We start from the raw sequence: 17,869 nt of genomic DNA on the forward strand, positions 1-17,869 counted from the left end.
TTGTAAGAAAACTCAGGTTCTGCAAAGATAAACCTCTTTTCCACTTGTTAGAAAGTAACCAAGCCTGGATTTACACCAAGACAGTCTGTTCATGACACCACTCCCTTCTACTCAGGGTTCAGCTCAGAGTGTTGCGTAAAGGTATGCTTTGAACCATGGAAATCATCTACCCAAACTGTTTCGGTTTATACAAAGAAAACAGGCTCAGAAAAGGGAGGACTTTGGTCAAGAACACCTAATAAATGTATGACTGAGCTGGGATGAGAACTCAATTTTTGGATTCCTGTGTCAGGGTATTTTCCAGTGCCTACACCCAACGCTGCTCGCCCATATAGCCTTCCTTCCCTGAGCCGCCTGGGAGACCACTGGTGCCCACAGACAAACCTGTGAGTCCTCACTCACACCCCTCACCAACCTACACAGCTCAGGGCACCCAGGACCCAAGAGGTAGCAGTGGAGCCTGGGGAGATTGGAGGCATGGTGGTCCTTTACTGCAGGCATCCTTGGAAGGCAGGGTAGCTGGGGCCACAGAGAGAAAGGGAGGACCCTCTGAACTTTGGCAGGAGTGGGAGTGGGAAGGGAGGATGTGTGTGTGAGAACGGGTATTCATGCCAAGTGCCTGTTCCTGTCCCCCTCAGGCTTTTTTGAGTCACTTGCCCTGAGGTTGGGGCACATTCTTGAAGTGGGTGGTCACAGGGATTCCAGGACAAGGATTCCTCCTGGGGCTGAAACCAACACCCCCCTTGGACTCAGCACCTCATCCTCAAGTGGTAATATAGTGACTCACTCCTTTCATTCTTATCCTGGGACCTCCTTGGACTTGGGGCAAATTGCTCCAAGTTCAGACGTGGAGTTGGTGGGGAGGATTAGCCCAAGTCCCACTTCCCAGGGAAGAGACGGGTCCTACGTATCTAGTGGAGGGTTTGATCCACGTTCAAGAGAGCACGATTAGCCCTCTCTCTCCATCCTTGTTGCGCCTCCCCGCCCCCCATCCCATCCCACTGGGCCAATCCAGGAAAGGTTGGAAGATTAAGGACCCCTTCCTGCTCCCTTAACACCTCTGCGCCCTGGCGGGCCACTGGTGGGTAGACCAAGCAATCCTGTCCGCGGGGAGCAGCGCCCTCGTGTGACCTTCGGGAGAAGCGCATTTATTTCCCAGCCCCTCCCCTCCTATGCGTCTTTGAACAAGTATTTTTGAGGGCAACTAGGTGTGCTAGGGACAGCCATGAAGAAGACAGGTAAAACACCTGCTCCGTGAACGGTACATTCCAGAGTGCGTGTGTGGCGGGGCAGGCAATAAATGACAAACAAATAAATGAGGCAGATAGTAATAGTGATAACTGCTGGGAAGAAAATAAAACAGAGAAATGTGATGGAGACACAGGGCTGGGTGGGGGGCGGGGGGAAGATCTCCTTGAGCAGGTAACGTCTCAGATGACACTTAGATATAATAATAATAATAATTAATAATAATAATAATAATAATACACTTAGGTTCAAGGATCCAGTCAGGTGATGATCTCAGGGAAAAGCTTTCCAAGCTGAGCGAAGAGCTGCTGCGAAGACCCCCCAGGCAGGAACAGGCTTTGCATAACAAAGACCTTCACCGCTGGAAAGGAGTGAGCCAAAGAGAATGGTAGGAAATGTGGCTGGGGACGTAGACTAGGGCCAGACTGTAGATCTTGTAGATCTTGTAGGTCATGACAGAGTTTGATTTTTCTTCTAAGAGTAATGGGAATATATTGGGTGAGTTTTGAGAAGAGTAATGCAGCTTGATTACCTTTTAAAAGGATCCCTGAGGCTGCTGTGTAGATTAAGAATTTGGGGCAAGGAAGAGTGGAAGCAGGAAGATTATTGCAAGAGATTAAAAAGCTATTGAAATAATTCAGGTGAGGCAGGATGGTGGCTTGGAACTGGGTAGAAGTGTGGGAAGCCGGAAGATGTGGTTGGATACTGGGTTTACTTTGAAAGTAGAGCCAACAGGACTTGCTAATAGACCACATTCTCCTTTGCTCTTTTGGCTGTAGGACCTCCTTCACATACACACTCTCATGGACTCCTCTACCCTCAATGCCAGGCCGAGTTAGAAGGACAGAACCCAGGGGCAGGAGCTAAATGGAAAGTTTCCAGGTGTAGTCTGACAAAAGGAATTTAAGCCTCAGGCACTGTGTTCTCCTTGGCATGCCTCCTTAGCCCGTTAAACGGGCTGAGACTAGGCCTGTTGTCTCCCCTTACTATGTAGTCTGGCTTCCGCAGACCCAGTTACTTATCAGGTCTCTGTTTATCCAAACGAGTACCTTAGGGTGTGATGGTGACACCCCAAACAGTCCTAGAGGGTTGGTGTTTGTATTTGATACAGAGTAGGGGGCAGGATTATCTGAGGGTCTTAGTCCTCAGACCCACGTTAGTGACTTACTCCCATTAATTTACACAAAACACAGTGGGGTCAGACCTGATCCCACAGAAAAAACACACAACATTTCTGCCCCAGGTTGGGCATTTCTGGAGAGCCTGGGAAAGATCAGGTTAGCCTTACAAACACTCTCAGGCAGCAAGGGCTGGAGAAAGCAAGCAGAAAAGGGAATGACCTGGTTGGCTCTGGAGTCAGCAGGCCTTGCTCTGTGTTGTGCTGCATGGGGTAGTGCATTATAAATGCAGCCAGCGGAAGGCCCCTGAACTCAAAACTGTACCAGTCCCCAGAGTCTCTGTACAAGCCTCCCCAAGATGAAGCTACCAGGCCAGGAGGAGTTTGAAGTCTCCAGTGCTTGTAAAAATGTGCCCACAGGAGAGTTGGACAGTAGCCCTGGCTCTGGCCCCAGCCCTGATGGCCCCTTGAACACCAAGAGAGGGGACCTGGGGGTATCCAAGGACCCGCTGCTTTTCATCCAGCTGAATGAGCTTCTGGGCTGGCCCCAGGCACTGGAGTGGAGAGAGACAGGCAGGTGAGTGGGACCCAGAGCCTTTTTATGTGGTCTTTCCCTTTCCCCAGCTGGGGACTCTTCCATGCTTGTGTATGAGGCAATCAGGAATTCCTCTCTGCGTTCTCCAATTCAGGCCCTCACTATCCATGATGCTCAGCTTTCTATGTACTTTACTTCTGAGTTCCCCAAGCCCCCCAGTCGAGGGGTGAATGCCCAGGAAGGGGCATACTTTGCACCACTGGGCCCAGGACTCCCCCATTGCCCTAGCTTCCTTGGCTCTACTGTGTCCCCACTCCTAGACCTGGGAAGGATGACCTCAATAACATAGTTTACTCCTCTTCACCGCAGGTGGGTGCTGTTTGAGGAGAAGGTGGAGGTGGGTGCGGGCCGGTGGAGTGTCCCTCACGTGCCCACCCTGGCACTGTCCAGCCTTCAGAAGCTCCACAGCCTATTGGCCGAGGGCCTTGTGCTGCTGGACTGTCCAGCTCAGAGCTTCCTGGAGCTCGTGGGTATGCTGGGAGCCTTGGCAGGGAGGGCCTGGGCAGTCATGCCATTTCCCCAGGACTTCCCTCCAAAATCTTAGAACTTTCCAGAGCTCACCCCACCCCCACCCCCCAGGGATTATCCTTCCCTGTCACCATGGGGCAGGAGGGGAGAGATGGAAGAATAGAGTGGAGGAGCAAGTTCCCTGAGACCCCCAGAAGGGAAAGGGACCTGGGCAGGGGAAAGGGGAAGAGTTTGGGGCAGGGAGCTCTCAGGAAAGGGTTGGAGCCCCACCTCTGTTCTTCAGAACAGGTGACCAGAGTAGAGTCGCTGAGCCCAGAGCTGAGAGGGCAACTGCAGGCCTTGCTGCTGCAGAGACCCCAGCACCTCATCCAGCCCACAGGCACCAGGCCCTGCCAGGGTGAGAGGCCCATCCCTGGGCCCAGGACCAAAAGCCCTGGGTGAGAGTGTCCCCCCGCCCCCTCCCTGGGCCAAGACCAGCCTAGCCTTGGCTCATACCTCCATCCAGGCCTCATGGTAAGAAGTGGAGGTCACGGTGAGGAGGAATGATGGAGGGGCCAGAGTTCTGGGAAGGGATGTTCTGGTAGGCAGTGTGCCAGGAGCTTTACATGTAGTATCTCATTTAATCTTCACAACCATCCTGTGAGGTAGTACCACAATAGCCCCATTTTAGTGATAAGAAAACTGAGGCTCAGAGAGGGGAAGCTCCAATTTGTCAGAGGTAAAGCTGGTCAGGGAGCCCTTGTGGATCTACCCCTAAAGCCCATGTTCTTAGTCACTGCCTAATCCTGTTTTGAAGGATCTGCTCATCCAAGAGAGGCTTCTTACAATGAGGAAGCCCTGCTGAAGGAACAGGTTTGTGGCCCTTCCTTGGACAAGCCTGGGAGAGGAGTCGGGGATTAACAGAGGTTCACCCTCCAATGGCCTCAGTATCAATCAGTATCTTGCCAACATCCACCTCCTTAAATAACCTCTCATCCTTTGTATCTCCTCAAACCCCTCTCCAGCGTCAAAACCCTCTGAGACAGAAGCTGCCTCCAGGAGCTGAAGCAGCAGCTGTGCTGGCAGGAGAGCTGGGCTTCCTGGTGCAGCCCCTGGGAGCCTTTGTGCGACTGCGGGACCCAGTGGTGCTGGGACCCCTCATGGAGGTTCCCCTTCCCAGCAGGTGAGGCTGCTGAGAGTTGGGGGTCCTGGAGACCAGAAGAAGGCTCTTTACTGGGGAGGGGATTGGGAGGTCTCTGGTCTAGTTCTTTTGAGGGTGAGTGTAGGAACATGCTTGGGGGTCTGGGGAAGGGTAGTGGTCAGAGCTGCAAAGCAGGTGTGCACATGAGTGTACATATGGGGGCTGGTAGGGAGGTTGGAGATCAGGGCTGCCTTAGGGGATAGTAGCCTCTGATTTTTGTGGGGCCTGGTTCCTTCCTCAGATTTTTCTGCCTCCTCCTTGGTCCCTCCACAGTGGGAAAGGGCTACCACGAGATAGGCCGGGCAATGGCTGTCCTCCTCAGTGACTCGGTGAGCTGGGCAGGGTGTGTGTGTGTGCACGTGCACATGAGTGTGCATGTGTGGACTCTAGATGTGTGACTGAATACAGCAATGAGGCAGAGCGTGGCTTTGTGTCTGTAAGCATGAGGTTGGAGCCCCCTTATCTAGCACAGTGCTGGCACAGAGTAGGCACCCAATAGATACTCACTGCATGTATGCATTCATGAATGCTTGAATGACTTCTCTGCCTACCTGACTCGTGTCTAGCTTTGAGACTGTGAAAATGTATGTAAAGATCCAGATCTGCATTTCCTTCCCCCATGTGCTCCTACCGCTAGCAATTCCAGTGGACAGTTCGTCGGGCCAGCAACCTTCACGACCTTCTGGCAGCCTTGGATGCCTTCCTAGAGGAGGTGACAGTGCTCCCTCCAGGTCTGTGGGACCCGACAACCCGGATCGCCCCACCTAAATGTCTACCCTCCCAGCACAAAAGGTATATGGACTTTCACAGGCCTTGGGTCCAGTCCCACTGTTGAGGAGGGTAGGGGGAATCCCAGGAAAGGGATAGAAACTGATCTTTGGATTCATAGCTTGCTGGCAGAGACACGAGTAGCCACCAGGGGGCAGTCGTGTTCTGGTTGGAGAACTTCAGGCAACCTGTGTTCCCCTTCTCTTCAGGCTCTTCTCACAACTTAGGGAGGTCAAGGGCCCTCCTGCCCCACCTGGGGCCCTGGCTGAGGACAGGCACGGCCACTGGCTACGTACACCCAGCCCAGAGTTACAGCGGACAGGCAGGTGAGGTGAGCTGGGGTGAGAGCTAGGGGGAGGGTATGGGGAGGGGAGAGGGGTCACAGGGCACAGAGATTATGCTTCCTGTGGAGGGGCTCACCCAGTCCCAGGGGAAGTAGCAGGGATAGGGGTGTGGGGTGTGGACACCTGGATCACTGACAAACCACGGGTGGGAGGCTGTTTGGGGGCCTCCTCCAGGATGTGCGCCGGAAGGCTTCATGGTACCCTAGCGACTTCTTGGATGCGCTACACCCCCAATGCCTGTCAGCTGTGCTCTGCATTTACTTGGCCACAGTCACTAATGCCATCACATTTGGGGGTCTGCTGGGGGAAGCTACCAGTGGTGCTCAGGTGAGTGGGGAGGTGTGAGGGGACACTGCCAGCCATGCCCTTTATGCTTCCCTGGGACAGGGGGTGGGCTGCCGTGGAAGCTTGGGTTGCTGTGCCGAGGACCCCAGTGTTCTGTGCTGACAGGGTTCCTTGCCGACTTCTAGGGCGTGCTGGAAAGTTTCCTGGGCACTGCAGCAGCTGGAGCCACCTTCTGCCTGATGGCTGGCCAGCCCCTCACCATCCTCAGCAGCACGGGGCCAGTGCTGGTCTTTGAGCGCCTGCTTTTCTCCTTCAGTAGGTAGGTCACCAGACCCCTCACTAGCTGCACTCTCGGCCTGGTCCTGGCTGCGTCAAGAGGGGAGGGTGGAAACTATCTCCAGGGGCACCTAACTGAGGATAAGTGGAGAGCAGAACAGCTCTGCCAAGTCCTGTCTTTCTCACCACCTCCCTCAGAGATTACAGCCTGGACTACCTGCCCTTCCGCCTATGGGTGGGCATCTGGGTGGCCACATTTTGCCTAGCACTGGTGGCCACGGAGGCCAGTGTGCTGGTCCGCTACTTTACCCGCTTCACCGAAGAAGGCTTCTGTGCCCTCATCAGCCTCATCTTCATCTATGATGCTGTGGGCAAAATGCTGAGCCTGACCAGTGCCTATCCCATCCAGAGCCCTGGCTCCCCTGCCTACGGCTGCTTTTGCCAGTATCCAGACCCAGGAGGTGGGTGAGGGAAACAGGGAGCTTGGTGAGATGGAAAAGGACACATGAGGGGGAGGGTTGTCCCCTTGCTGACCCCCTTATTAGTGTCAGCAAAATCCTGAATACTCACCCAATAGCCAGCAGCACTCTTCCCCACTCTGGTTTTGAATCAACTGAGAAGTAAGAGAGCAGGCCCAATATTGTCTTTATTTCTGACAATGCTGATCGGAGAATGTGCTCATATCATATTGGGGAATGGGCTTCTTAACAATGAAACCAAAACTAGAGAGGTTTACCCACCCAGTCATGGCTGCACTGAATGGGAATGTCTTGCCCCAGAAGAGCAGAACTAACTGCATGCACAGCACAGGCAGCTTACTCCCAAGAGTGGGGGAGATGAAGGGACAGGGAGAGGCATGCCCAGCTTCTTCTCTCAAACTCACCAATCAAATAAAATGCTGCTTTTCCACTAGTCTGAGTGACTGACTCAGGGGGAGAGCTGCTCAGCATATTATACTCGCACAAATACCTCCACGTGGAAGGAAGCAGCAGGAATGGGGAAGAAATGTCCTCTCAAGAGTGCCAGACTCTGCTGGGCATGAACAAAACCAGTTCTGGTCCTGGTAGAAACCCAGAGATTGGTGTGCTTATTCATTAAGCAAACATTGGCTAGGCATCTGCTCTGGCCAGTCCTGTGCTGGGCACCAGGGATACCAATAGGTAAGGAATTTGAGGGCACCAGGCAGTGTACTGAGGAGCACAAACTTGGAAGCAGTTGGAGTCAGCAGACAGATGAGTCAGAACTGAGAACTCTCTGGTTCACTTGGACCGATGAGATTAGGCTCCCAAGGGATTGGAAAAGGTTCCCAGGAGAGGGGCATATACCCAAATTGTTCTCTGCTTCCCAGGAAATGAGTCTCAGTGGACAAGGACAGAACCCAAAGACAGAGATGACATCTCAAGCATGGTGAGGCCCTGTTCCTGGGAGGGCCTGGGAAAGAAAGGCTAGAAGCCAAAGAAGTCAGTGGTTCCTGGCTTTTCCCACCTCATAGGCTAGGGAAACCCTCCTAGGTCACAGAGGCCCAGACATGTGCTATGGCTGGAGACTTCTTATTCTGAGTCCTTGCTGTCTCAGTGTGTGTCAGTCAATGTTAACCCATCCCTGACCACCCTTTCCATATAGGACCTAGGCCTGGTCAATGCCTCCTTGCTGCCCCCAATTGAGTGTGCCCGGCGGGGAGGCCACCCTCGTGGCCCCAACTGTCATACAGTCCCAGACATCGCCTTCTTCTCCCTCCTCCTCTTCCTTACCTCCTTCCTCTTAGCCACGGCCCTCAAGCATGTAAAGACAAGCCGCTTCTTCCCCTCTGTGGTGAGTGTTACTCTCTTTCTGTGGGAAAGTACTGGCTCTTGGCCTCAGGCCCTGTGTGTAAAAGGGAAAGTGTGAAGAAGGAGGGGGCTGGTGGGCTGCATCTGACTTGAGTGTCCACTGTATGGCCAGGTACGCAAAGTGCTCGGTGACTTCTCCTCAGTCCTGGCCATGCTGCTGGGCTGCGGCCTTGATTCCTTCCTGGGTCTGGCCACGCCAAAGCTCACTGTGCCCAGTGAGTTTAAGGTGAGAGCTGGGAGTATAGGACAGAGGGGAGAGCACGGACCTTGGAGGAGGAAGATGCGTAGATCCCATGCTTCTCTTCCTCTGAGCTTCCATTTCCTCGCTTATAAAACAGAAAGAGTAATAATAATGACCTCACAGAGTTATTGTGAGGATTCATGAGGCACTGCTGCTGACACAGTGGTACAGAATACATGATAGCTATTATTATAAATTAGGGGTTAACAGGATGGATTCTGCTCAGCCAGCCCTGGGTTTGAGATCCTGTTTTGCCACTTCCTAGCTGTACGACCTTAAGCAAGTTAACCCACATCTCTCATCAATGAGCCTCAATTCATGCATCTATAAAATGGAAATAATAAAGAACAATGGCTCCTACGCTATAAATTGTCCTGAGTTTCACAGAAGATGAGTGTAGAGCATTTTATCACAGTGCAGGACTGGTACACACTAAGACCTTAATAAATGTTGCTTCTTATTGTCCGAGGTTGGCCCTACCCACTCCACTATTCTCCACTCTTTTTGCACCCCCAGTTGCCAGCTCTGATCTGGTAAAGCTAGAGCTCCCTCCCAAGGGCATGACAGTGCACAGGACAAGGCTTAGCACTAACTTAGCACCTAGGCTTTGCCTGTGCATTTGGAGACCTCCTTTCCAGCTTTCCTCAGGACAGGAGAGCAGGAACTCCAATTGGGGTAGCCTCAGGGGCTCAGAATCTGAGACAGTAACTGGGGTCCCCTCCCCCACATAGACGCTTGTAATCAAAGCAGACGCAGACACACCCAGCTCTGCCCCTGCCCCAGATCAAGGCAGGTTTGAGCCTGAGTCACTCCACCCTGGTTGGTGGAGGCGTTGCCTAGGGAGGAGGGCTCTGCCCCAGTAGGCAGGCCTCACCCACCATATCCTCTTCTTACAAGGAGGGAGGGCCCCTGAGAACCAAAGTCCAGAACCTCTGGCTCCAGCCCAATCCCCAGGCTGGTCCTCCTCCTCCTGCCCACTTTGAAGACACTGGGATGCTTTGAACCAGCTGTGCATGCACACATACTGCTCCTACCTGTCATCTAGGGTTTTGGGATGGGGGTAAGGGGTTGGAAAATTATGGAAGAATGCCAACTCTGGGGTGTGCAGGTGAGGTACTTTTGGCAGACCCTTTCTAACTTGTCCATGGAATACCCTCTTCCAGCCCACACTCCCTGGGCGTGGCTGGCTGGTGTCACCTTTTGGAACCAACCCCTGGTGGCTGAGTGTGGCAGCAGCCCTACCTGCCCTACTGCTGTCTATCCTCATCTTCATGGACCAGCAGATCACAGCGGTTATCCTCAACCGTGCTGAATATAAACTGCGGGTAAGGCCTGCTAGGTAAGACCCTAGCCCCTAGACCAAAAGACAAAAACTCCAGGATGGGACGCAGTCCTCCCTCTCCCACTCCAGAGGATAGAGAGCCCAGGTCTTGTTTAGTTTCACCCTCAAAGCTCCACCACTACCTGCAGAAGGGAGCTGGCTTCCACCTGGACCTCTTCTGCGTGGCTTTGCTGATGCTCCTCACATCAGTGCTGGGGCTACCCTGGTATGTCTCAGCCACAGTCATATCCCTGGCCCACATGGACAGTCTTCGAAGAGAAAGAAGAACCTGTGCCCTGGGGGAGCCCTGCAGCTTCCTGGGGATCAGGTGAGGCCAAAATTCAGGAGGCTAGAGTAAGAGGTGATCATAAGGTGGTATGGTGGGATAGAAAGCTTTGGACAGCTTAAAATCTACGCTGGTGGCCCCAGAGGGTTCTCTCACTGCTCCATGAGCACTGCAGTGGGGTGAATGAGAGGGTTCTGGACTGAGATGGGTGTGTCAGATCTTCCCCCATTGTCCTTCGGCCATGGGATTGGGAGGGCCCTGGAGAGGAGCCTCATGGATGTAAAGGAAGAGGCAGCCAGGGCTGAGCAAGGGTGAGGTGCCACCTAATAAACCCTGGGCTCAGTGTAGGAATACCTCATTGAAGTTACAGAGTTACCATCACAAAAACAAGTTTGTAACTACTAGAAACACAATCTGTGGAAAGTATGTGAAATCAACTTTGAAACTGTGAAATAAAAATTTTTATGGGAGTGTAAAATAAAACCCAAACAACAACAACAACAACAAAAACAAAGAGCAATGATGAGCTTGAGTTAATGGGGAGGCCTGGGACACCCAAACTGAAGTGCCCTGACCATTTCTGTCCCCAATTTCACACACCATGCTAAGGCCCCTCCCTGCCAGGTGACTATTGGGGGATCCCTCCACGTCCCTCCTGCAGGTCCCTATAGTGGTATCTGGTCCACATCTCCAGGTCCAGCACCTTGGGGGCTCTCCCAGACCCTGGCTAACTTTTCCCTCTCTGCACAGGGAGCAGAGGCTAACAGGCCTGGTGGTATTCATCCTTACAGGAACTTCCATCTTCCTGGCACCTGTACTCAAGGTACCTTTGTTAGGCTGGCATCAGGGGCAGGGCAGGGCAGGGCAGTAATAATAACAATAAATAAAGTGAGAACTGACACTGGTTAAATACTTACTGCACACCAGGCGCTGTGTTCAGTTTTCTCCACTTAGTCTCATTTGATCCTCACATGAACCCTGAGAGGCATCTGTACTTCACAAATGAGGAAGCGGAAGGTTGAAGAGGTTAAGTAGCTTAAAAAAGATGGATCTCATCTGAGAACTCAAACGCTTACTCAGGGGGCTTTCTCCCCAGTGGAGCAGGGTGTGGACACACCACCATCCCCTAGGGGCCAAGTGATATGGTATCATTGCTCCAGCCTCCCAACCTTAGACTAAGAGTGTGATCATCATGTCCCAGAAAAACCGTGAGGCAAAACCCCTTCACTTCTCCCTCACCAGATGTTTATAGGACACCTACCGTGCTCAAGGCTCTGCTAGGCACTTGGGAGAAGGTGAGGGCAGGAGTACTGAAAAGAGATATAGGGCCAAGCCTCTATCAGCAACATACACACATGAACAAAAATTAAGTAACAGGTAATCACAGAGTTTCCACAAGCCAAGGCAGCAAAGCAATCGAGGAGCATGGAGAATGGCATACAAGAGTCACCGGTGAGGAGGTTGTTTGGGGAAGGAAAGGTCATGGAGCTGAGTGAGAGTGGAGTAGTTGAAAGAGCCAGATGGACCAGATGAGCTGCTTACTAACTAGGTGACTCCTGTTCAGCAGAGATGTACTGAAGAGCATAAACCATATGCAAGGCACCGTTCCAAAGACTGGGGATATAGTAACGATCAAAAGAGGGAATCTCTGGGTGGCTCAGCAGTTTAGCGCCTGCCTTCCTCCCAGGGCGTGATCCTGGAGTCTTGGGATCAAGTCCCAGGATTGAGTCTCACGTTGGGCTTCTGCATGAAGCCTGCTTCTCCCTCTGCCTCTCTCTCTCTCTCTCTCTCATGAATAAATAAATAAAATCTGAAAAAAATGAGAGAGACCATCCACTGCTTGGAGTCTGGTGAGAGGAGACAGATGAAAAAGAATTAATAAAATAGGATAATTTCAGACAGTGATTACTTCTAATGAAAAATATATAAGGTGATTAAGAGTGCAAGGGGTCTACTTCAGATTGAAAGGTCACATCCTTCTAGGGTGTCAAGAGATGAGTAGTGAGAAGCCTGAGTAGTGAGAAGAAAGTCAAGGAAGGACATTTTGGGTGGAGTGAAATAGCAAAGCAAAGGCCTTGCAAGGAAGTGAAAATAAACTTGGGCATGTTGAGGGAAGGATAGGAAGGCATATAGCAGGAACAGAGACAGCAGAGAAGAACCTAACACGTAAGACTGGAGAAGTAGGCCAAGTAGCAGAGAAGTTAACTTAGTCTCTCTGAAATAAAATCCCCCTTTTTGTAAAATAGAGACAATTATAGAATTTACCTCATCTGACTATCTGGAAGATTCAGTATCAGGCATGCAAAGTGGGAAAGGAACAGAAAGAGCTGGGCAGGCTTAGATATAGATGCTGGAGCCTGGGGTTGGAGCCTAAGTGGAGGGTGAGGGGCATCTGGGCAGTGAGCAGAAGTGAACTCCTTTGCCAGCTCTCCACTTCTTTCTACAGTTCATCCCAATGCCTGTGCTCTATGGCATCTTCCTGTACATGGGTGTGGCAGCGATGAGCAGCACCCAGGTGAGCCCATTATAAGCACCATACAATCCCACTCCTCCTCTTATTTCCTGCTGGTACTTCCTGCCTATATTGCCAAGTCCTTCCCTATCCTCTTTTCCTGACTCCCCTGGGCACAGGGACTCTGCTGCCCTGCTCTGAATGGGGAGAGGGGGCACCAAGGGAACCTTCTGACCTCCTGCTTATGCTGGGCTTAGATAGCTAATAGTGACACCCTGTAGGCTGACTACCCTGCTTTTCTTCTCCTCTTGTTCCCCTAGTTCACAAAGAGGGTACAGCTATTATTGATGCCAGCAAAACACCAGCCAGACCTCCTGCTCTTACGGCATGTGTCTCTGAGCAGGGTCCACCTCTTCACAGCCATCCAGCTTGCCTGCCTGGGTCTGCTTTGGATAATCAAGTCTACCCCTGCAGCCATCATCTTCCCCCTCACGGTGACTTGGGGCAGGGTTGGGTAGTGTCCCAGGGGTCCTGGGAGACTCTGAGTCTGGCAGGGTGGGCAAAGCCTCCACAGGAGTAAGACCCTCCCCTTCTCGCTTGCCCTGGCTCTACCTGGTTGGGAATCTTTGGACAAAGAAAGAAGGCTGAGAGCTGCCCACAGATAGGCTAATCCTAGGATACCTGATTCAATCCCATTTCCAATCTCTTTGGTCTGACCAACCACAGACAGGGATATAAAATCCAAAAGAAAACTGGGAGAAGCAATACTGGCACTTCTGTTACTCAATGAGGCCATAACACAGATGGTTTCTGGCCCTATTCTTACTCCCTGAGGAAGTTAAGAGCCCTGGGCTTTCTAGTAGGACCAATCTGACTACCACATCCTAGCTGTGTGACTTCTGGGAAGTTTCTAAACTCTCAAGGCTTCAGTTACTTTCTCTATACAATGGGAACAATTATATCTACCCTGTAGGAACGTATTAGCATTAAGTGAAACAATGCACAATGCTGGGTACATAGGAAGTGCTCAATAAGTGTCACTGCTGTTCATGTTTCAGTTGCTATTGCTGACAACCCTGGGTTTTGTTTCTATCCTTGCAGTTGCTGGGCCTGGTGGGGGTCCGAAAGGCACTGGAGAGGGTCTTCTCACCACAGGAACTCCTTTGGCTGGATGAGCTGATGCCAGAGAAGGAAAGGAGCATCCCCGAGAAAGGGCTGGAGCCAAAGTATTCACTTGGTGGTGATAGTGAACATGTAAGCCCCAGGATGGACCCTCTTAGGAGAAGGGGGCAGGGGTGGGGAGAGTCCTTTTGTCCAGGAGTTAGCCCTACAGTTTAATATTTCTATTAAGTCTGAAGATCTGATCAACACCATCATTGCCTTTAGGTCCTCACCAATATGGGTACACTGAAGGGGTGACAGAAATCTTTCTTTATAGAGCAGGGGCCCGGTTTATAAATCCATGGGGGTGGAAAGGTCTGGGAACAGCTCTGGTGGTCTTTTTCTTTTTTCTTTTCTTTTCATTATTATTATTATTATTATTATTATTATTATTATTATTATTATATTTTTGGTGGTCTTTTTCAACCTGGTCTCTGTCTCAGTGTGGGTCATATCCTTTCATTTTCTGGGTCCCTTTCTCTCTGCCCTGTCTCTGTCTATTCCCAACTCATCTTGCGATCTTTCTTCTGCAGTCAGAGCTGATGTATCAGCCAAAGGCTCCAGAAATCAATATCTCTGTGAATTAGCTGAAGTAGGAGTTTGGGAATAGAGACTTCAGGAAACTGAGCATGAGGTGAGGATGTGAGGGGAAGTGTCCCTGGGGTCGAGGGTGGGGAGGTGGGGGCTCAGAAACTTGGAAACCTCCATTGTGCTGGCTACCCCTGTTTTCCCTTCATGTTCCAGTCTCTCATGAACCCCAAAGTAGGGGAGGGAATAGAAAGATATCTCCAGAGGAAGAAAGAAATAAAGGAGAGTACCTGGGCTTGGCTCCCTATGGCACTAATGCCTGGCCAGTAGAGGGAGCTCAAGTTCACACCAAAATGGATGTAGAGACCCAGGTGGGGGGGGTGGTTGGGTATGATGACTAAAGACTGGTAGGGAGTGGGGAGGAGAAGAAGGGAGGATAATGCTCCCTGCTGCTTTCCTTTGCCCTGGAGGCCATTCCCCTGGGCTGCTGAGAACCACCCTCCAGACAAGTGGAGGGATTCTCTGTCACTTGCCCACCTTGCCATTCTTTCCATTTTTATTCATCCATTTATCTTTTTTTTTAAAGATTTATTTATTTATTTATTCATGAGAGACAAAGAGAGAGAGAGAGGCAGAGACATAGGCAGAGGGAGAAGCAGGTTCCCTGCAAGGAGCCCGATGTGGGATTTGATTCCGGATCCCAGGATCTCGCCCTGAGCCAAAGGAAGCCGCTCAACCGCTGAGCCACCCAGGCATCCCTCGTCCATTTATAAAAACATTTTATGAGTACTATACTTAAGGAGTATCTAGTTACTAGAGATACAGTGGTAAGATAATCATGGTCCCTGACCTATCTCATCAGTATAAATTCCACTGGGAAAGACCAACAGGCAGTTGCTGGAATAGGATAGTGTTGGCTAAGGGAAGCACCAACTGTGGGAGAAGAGAGGCCTCTAAGCCCTTCTTGCAGGGTGGTGACAGTGGGGTGGTGGGAGTTGGAGAACAGGAAATGGTTCATAACTTGAAATTTGGAAAATGAATAGAAACTAGCCAGTATAAGATGGAGGGAAATCTTCTAGGCAGGAGGTGCAGCATGTGCAAAAGCTTGACATTTTTTCCCCTTGATAAGCTGAATTCTCTCTTTTTTTTTTTTTTTTTTTTTGAATTCTCTTTTGGTCCACAAGAACCCCCTTCTATCCATGCCTTTCCAAGCTCGAGAGCCCAAGAAGCCCCACCATTTGCAACAGAACATTCTGGAGGGCAATTCAGCAGCTGCCCCAGAACAAGATCTCCTGGGCTTGCCATATCCCCTATGGTTCTTTGCACTATTCTTTGCCCAACTGTGCCCTTGAGCACTTGTTCTGACATCACTATGTCTTGTCTCAGTTCACAGGTGTTACTCAGAAATCGGGATATTGTTGGCCTTTCGCTTAACTGCCAGATTCTCAGTTGACCTGAAGGAGATGGGAAGGCCTAGAGGACAGCTGGCCAAGATTTCCGTTACCCTCCTGAGTAGTGGATAGAGAGTGGTAGAAAATAAGCAGGTTTGCTGGTAAGCCTGGGGAACTGACCAGGCCCCATTCACTCTCTACCCCATTAAAAAGACACGGAAACCCTTCCCATTTGAGGACTTTCCGTCCTCACAAATTCTCTTTTTCACAATTGGGAGTCTTTAGGGAACTCTTTTCAGTTTGCAAAAGGGGAAAAAATCTTCCAGAAAAATTATTCCTCTATTTAAAAGTTTTTTATCCATATGAAAATAATCTTTACTTTTTTTTTTTACCACAAAAGTAAATGAGACTAGTGCCAAATAGCAAAGCACTACAGATATATATAGTTTTGAAATGAAAATTGTACCAGTGATATTCAGTGTTCAAATTTTGGTGTATATTGTTCAAATTTATTTCAAGGGATACATTAATATTTTCATTAAAATGAGACTATACTGTCAAATTCTACAACATGCTTGTCCTTCGATATGCATTGAACATTTTTCCCATATCTACCTCATTCTTTTTGTCATCTGCACAGAATGAACAACCTTATAATCTGAAAAAGGTACCATATATACAAAAGAGTACATAAAATGTTTTCTGCAAGTACAAGAATTTCTTCAGAGCACATACCTAGGACTGAAATTAAAGAGTAAAAAAAAGAACACTTGTGTGTGTCAGTTCGTCTATGAATTCTAAAGTTAACAATTATACTTAATCTGGGATCCCTGGGTGGCGCAGGGGTTTGGCGCCTGCCTTTGGCCCAGGGCGCGATCCTGGAGACCCGGGATCGAGTCCCACATCAGGCTCCCGGTGCATTGAGCCCGCTTCTCCCTCTGCCTGTGTCTCTGCCTCTCTTTCTCTCTCTGTGTGACTATCATAAATAACTAAAAAAAAAAAAAAAAAAAAGATTATACTTAATCTAACATTTTCGTTTTAATTAGGAAAGTTGTTCAGAAATTTTAATCTATAAAATGCAAGAAGTGGAAATTCTTTTTTATTTTATTACATTTTATTTTTAGGTGATCTTGACCCAAACTCACGATGCCAAAATCAAGAGTTGTATGCTCCACTGATCGAGCCAGGCAGGTGCCCCAGAAGTGGGAATTCTAGTGGCTTTTTAAAATGTTTTAAAGAAGGCTCCTAAGAGCCCCTGGATGGCTCAGTTGGTTAAGCATGTAACTCGATTTCAGCTCAGGTTCCAATCTCAGGGTTGTAAGATACAGCTCCAGGTCAGGCTCCTTGCTCAGCAGGGTGTTTGGTGGAGATTCTCTCTCCTTCTCCCCCTGCCCCTCCCTGATCCCCACTTGTGCTGCCCGCCTCAAATACATAAACAAATCTTTAAAGAATGCTCCTAAAATTATAGTCTAAGTATCTATTGAGAGAAATATATACCCAAAGTATAATTTAAACTTGGATAATTATATATTTTACCTGTTTCCACAACATCTACGTTTTGTTTGTTTTGTTTTTTAAGATTTTATTTATTTATTCAAGAGAGACACAAGAGAGGCAGAGACATAGGCAGAAGGGGAAGCAGGCTCCCCTCGGGGAACCTGATGCTGGGCTCAATCCCAGGACCCCAGGATCACGACCTGAGCCAAAGGCAGACGCTCAACTACTGAGCCACCCAGGCGTCCCATATCTACACGTTGTTAAAAACATCTTCAGTTAGTCTTATTTAAACATTCAATAAATGCTTAGTGTATATCAACAATATCCTGTCAGATAGTTTTTAACTTCATGGAGTTTATACTAAAGAATAAACTTTAGTATATCCTTTAGTATATAAACTAAAGGATTATAGTTTATATACTATAATATAGTATTATAGTATACTATACTATACTTTTTATAGTATAGTATAAAAAGTATACTTTTTTTTTACTTTTTAACAAAGAAAGAAAGAAAAGCTAAGAATATCCGAGATAATGACAAGTGCCCTGAAGAAACTCAAACAGGGTAAAAGGGCAGGGACTGGGTTCTCCCAGTCTTCTTGCTTGATGTAGATGTTCAGGAGGGCCTCTCTGAGTAAGGGACCTTTAAGCTGGGATCTGAGTGACAAAGGACCAAATAAATTATTATCTGCCTTTAGCCAAGACATGGTAAACATACACATGAATTTAAGCACTCTATAGTCCCCAAACTGGGGACCACTGTCAAGAGGGAAAGACTGAGGTCAGGTCTGGCTTCAAACTTAGCCCTTAACTTGCTCAGGCCAGGCTGTATGAGCCTGAAACATGCCTTTCTGGGTTCTCACAGGCTTCAGTTTTCTGT

General features: G+C 49.6%; 1 protein-coding gene and 1 long non-coding RNA gene across 8 annotated transcripts in view; one reads left to right on the forward strand and one right to left on the reverse strand.

The window, feature by feature from the left end:
• Positions 1 to 17,869, reverse strand: part of LOC140633510 (uncharacterized) — a 52,615-nt gene that overhangs the window by 8,457 nt on the left and 26,289 nt on the right. The window lies entirely within an intron of this gene.
• SLC4A9 (solute carrier family 4 member 9) lies at positions 2,568 to 16,249 on the forward strand. Of its 6 annotated transcripts, XM_072826131.1 has the most exons (22): positions 2,578 to 2,942; positions 3,270 to 3,430; positions 3,712 to 3,825; positions 4,225 to 4,280; positions 4,433 to 4,590; positions 4,850 to 4,937; positions 5,246 to 5,400; positions 5,586 to 5,702; positions 5,873 to 6,047; positions 6,191 to 6,324; positions 6,480 to 6,742; positions 7,630 to 7,688; positions 7,905 to 8,093; positions 8,223 to 8,336; positions 9,515 to 9,676; positions 9,822 to 10,000; positions 10,709 to 10,781; positions 12,405 to 12,473; positions 12,731 to 12,904; positions 13,512 to 13,664; positions 14,105 to 14,205; positions 15,486 to 16,249. In XM_072826131.1, the coding sequence occupies exons 1-21, from the start codon at positions 2,725 to 2,727 to the stop codon at positions 14,156 to 14,158; spliced, it is 2,865 nt and encodes a 954-aa protein (XP_072682232.1). In that variant the 5' UTR covers positions 2,578 to 2,724; the 3' UTR covers positions 14,159 to 14,205; positions 15,486 to 16,249. The 6 variants fall into 6 exon arrangements, 5 of the variants coding, with proteins under 5 accessions (XP_072682234.1, XP_072682232.1, XP_072682233.1 ...); XM_072826133.1 differs by lacking the exon at positions 8,223 to 8,336 and having other exon boundaries at positions 2,576 to 2,942; XM_072826132.1 differs by lacking the exon at positions 3,712 to 3,825 and having other exon boundaries at positions 2,580 to 2,942.

Source organism: Canis lupus, chromosome 5 (assembly GCF_048164855.1).
Source record: "Canis lupus baileyi chromosome 5, mCanLup2.hap1, whole genome shotgun sequence".
Classification (NCBI taxonomy): domain Eukaryota; kingdom Metazoa; phylum Chordata; class Mammalia; order Carnivora; family Canidae; genus Canis; species Canis lupus.

What these genes read in the sequence shown, in the direction of transcription:
- SLC4A9 (XM_072826131.1), top strand. Translation starts at nt 2,725, where the DNA reads ATGAAGCTACCAGGCCAGGAGGAGTTTGAAGTCTCCAGTGCTTGTAAA. An exon ending in CTGTCCTCCTCAGTGACTCG is followed by an intron (nt 4,938 to 5,245) that starts GTGAGCTGGGCA and finishes TCCTACCGCTAG; the next exon opens with CAATTCCAGTGGACAGTTCG. An exon ending in GAGATGACATCTCAAGCATG is followed by an intron (nt 7,689 to 7,904) that starts GTGAGGCCCTGT and finishes CTTTCCATATAG; the next exon opens with GACCTAGGCCTGGTCAATGC.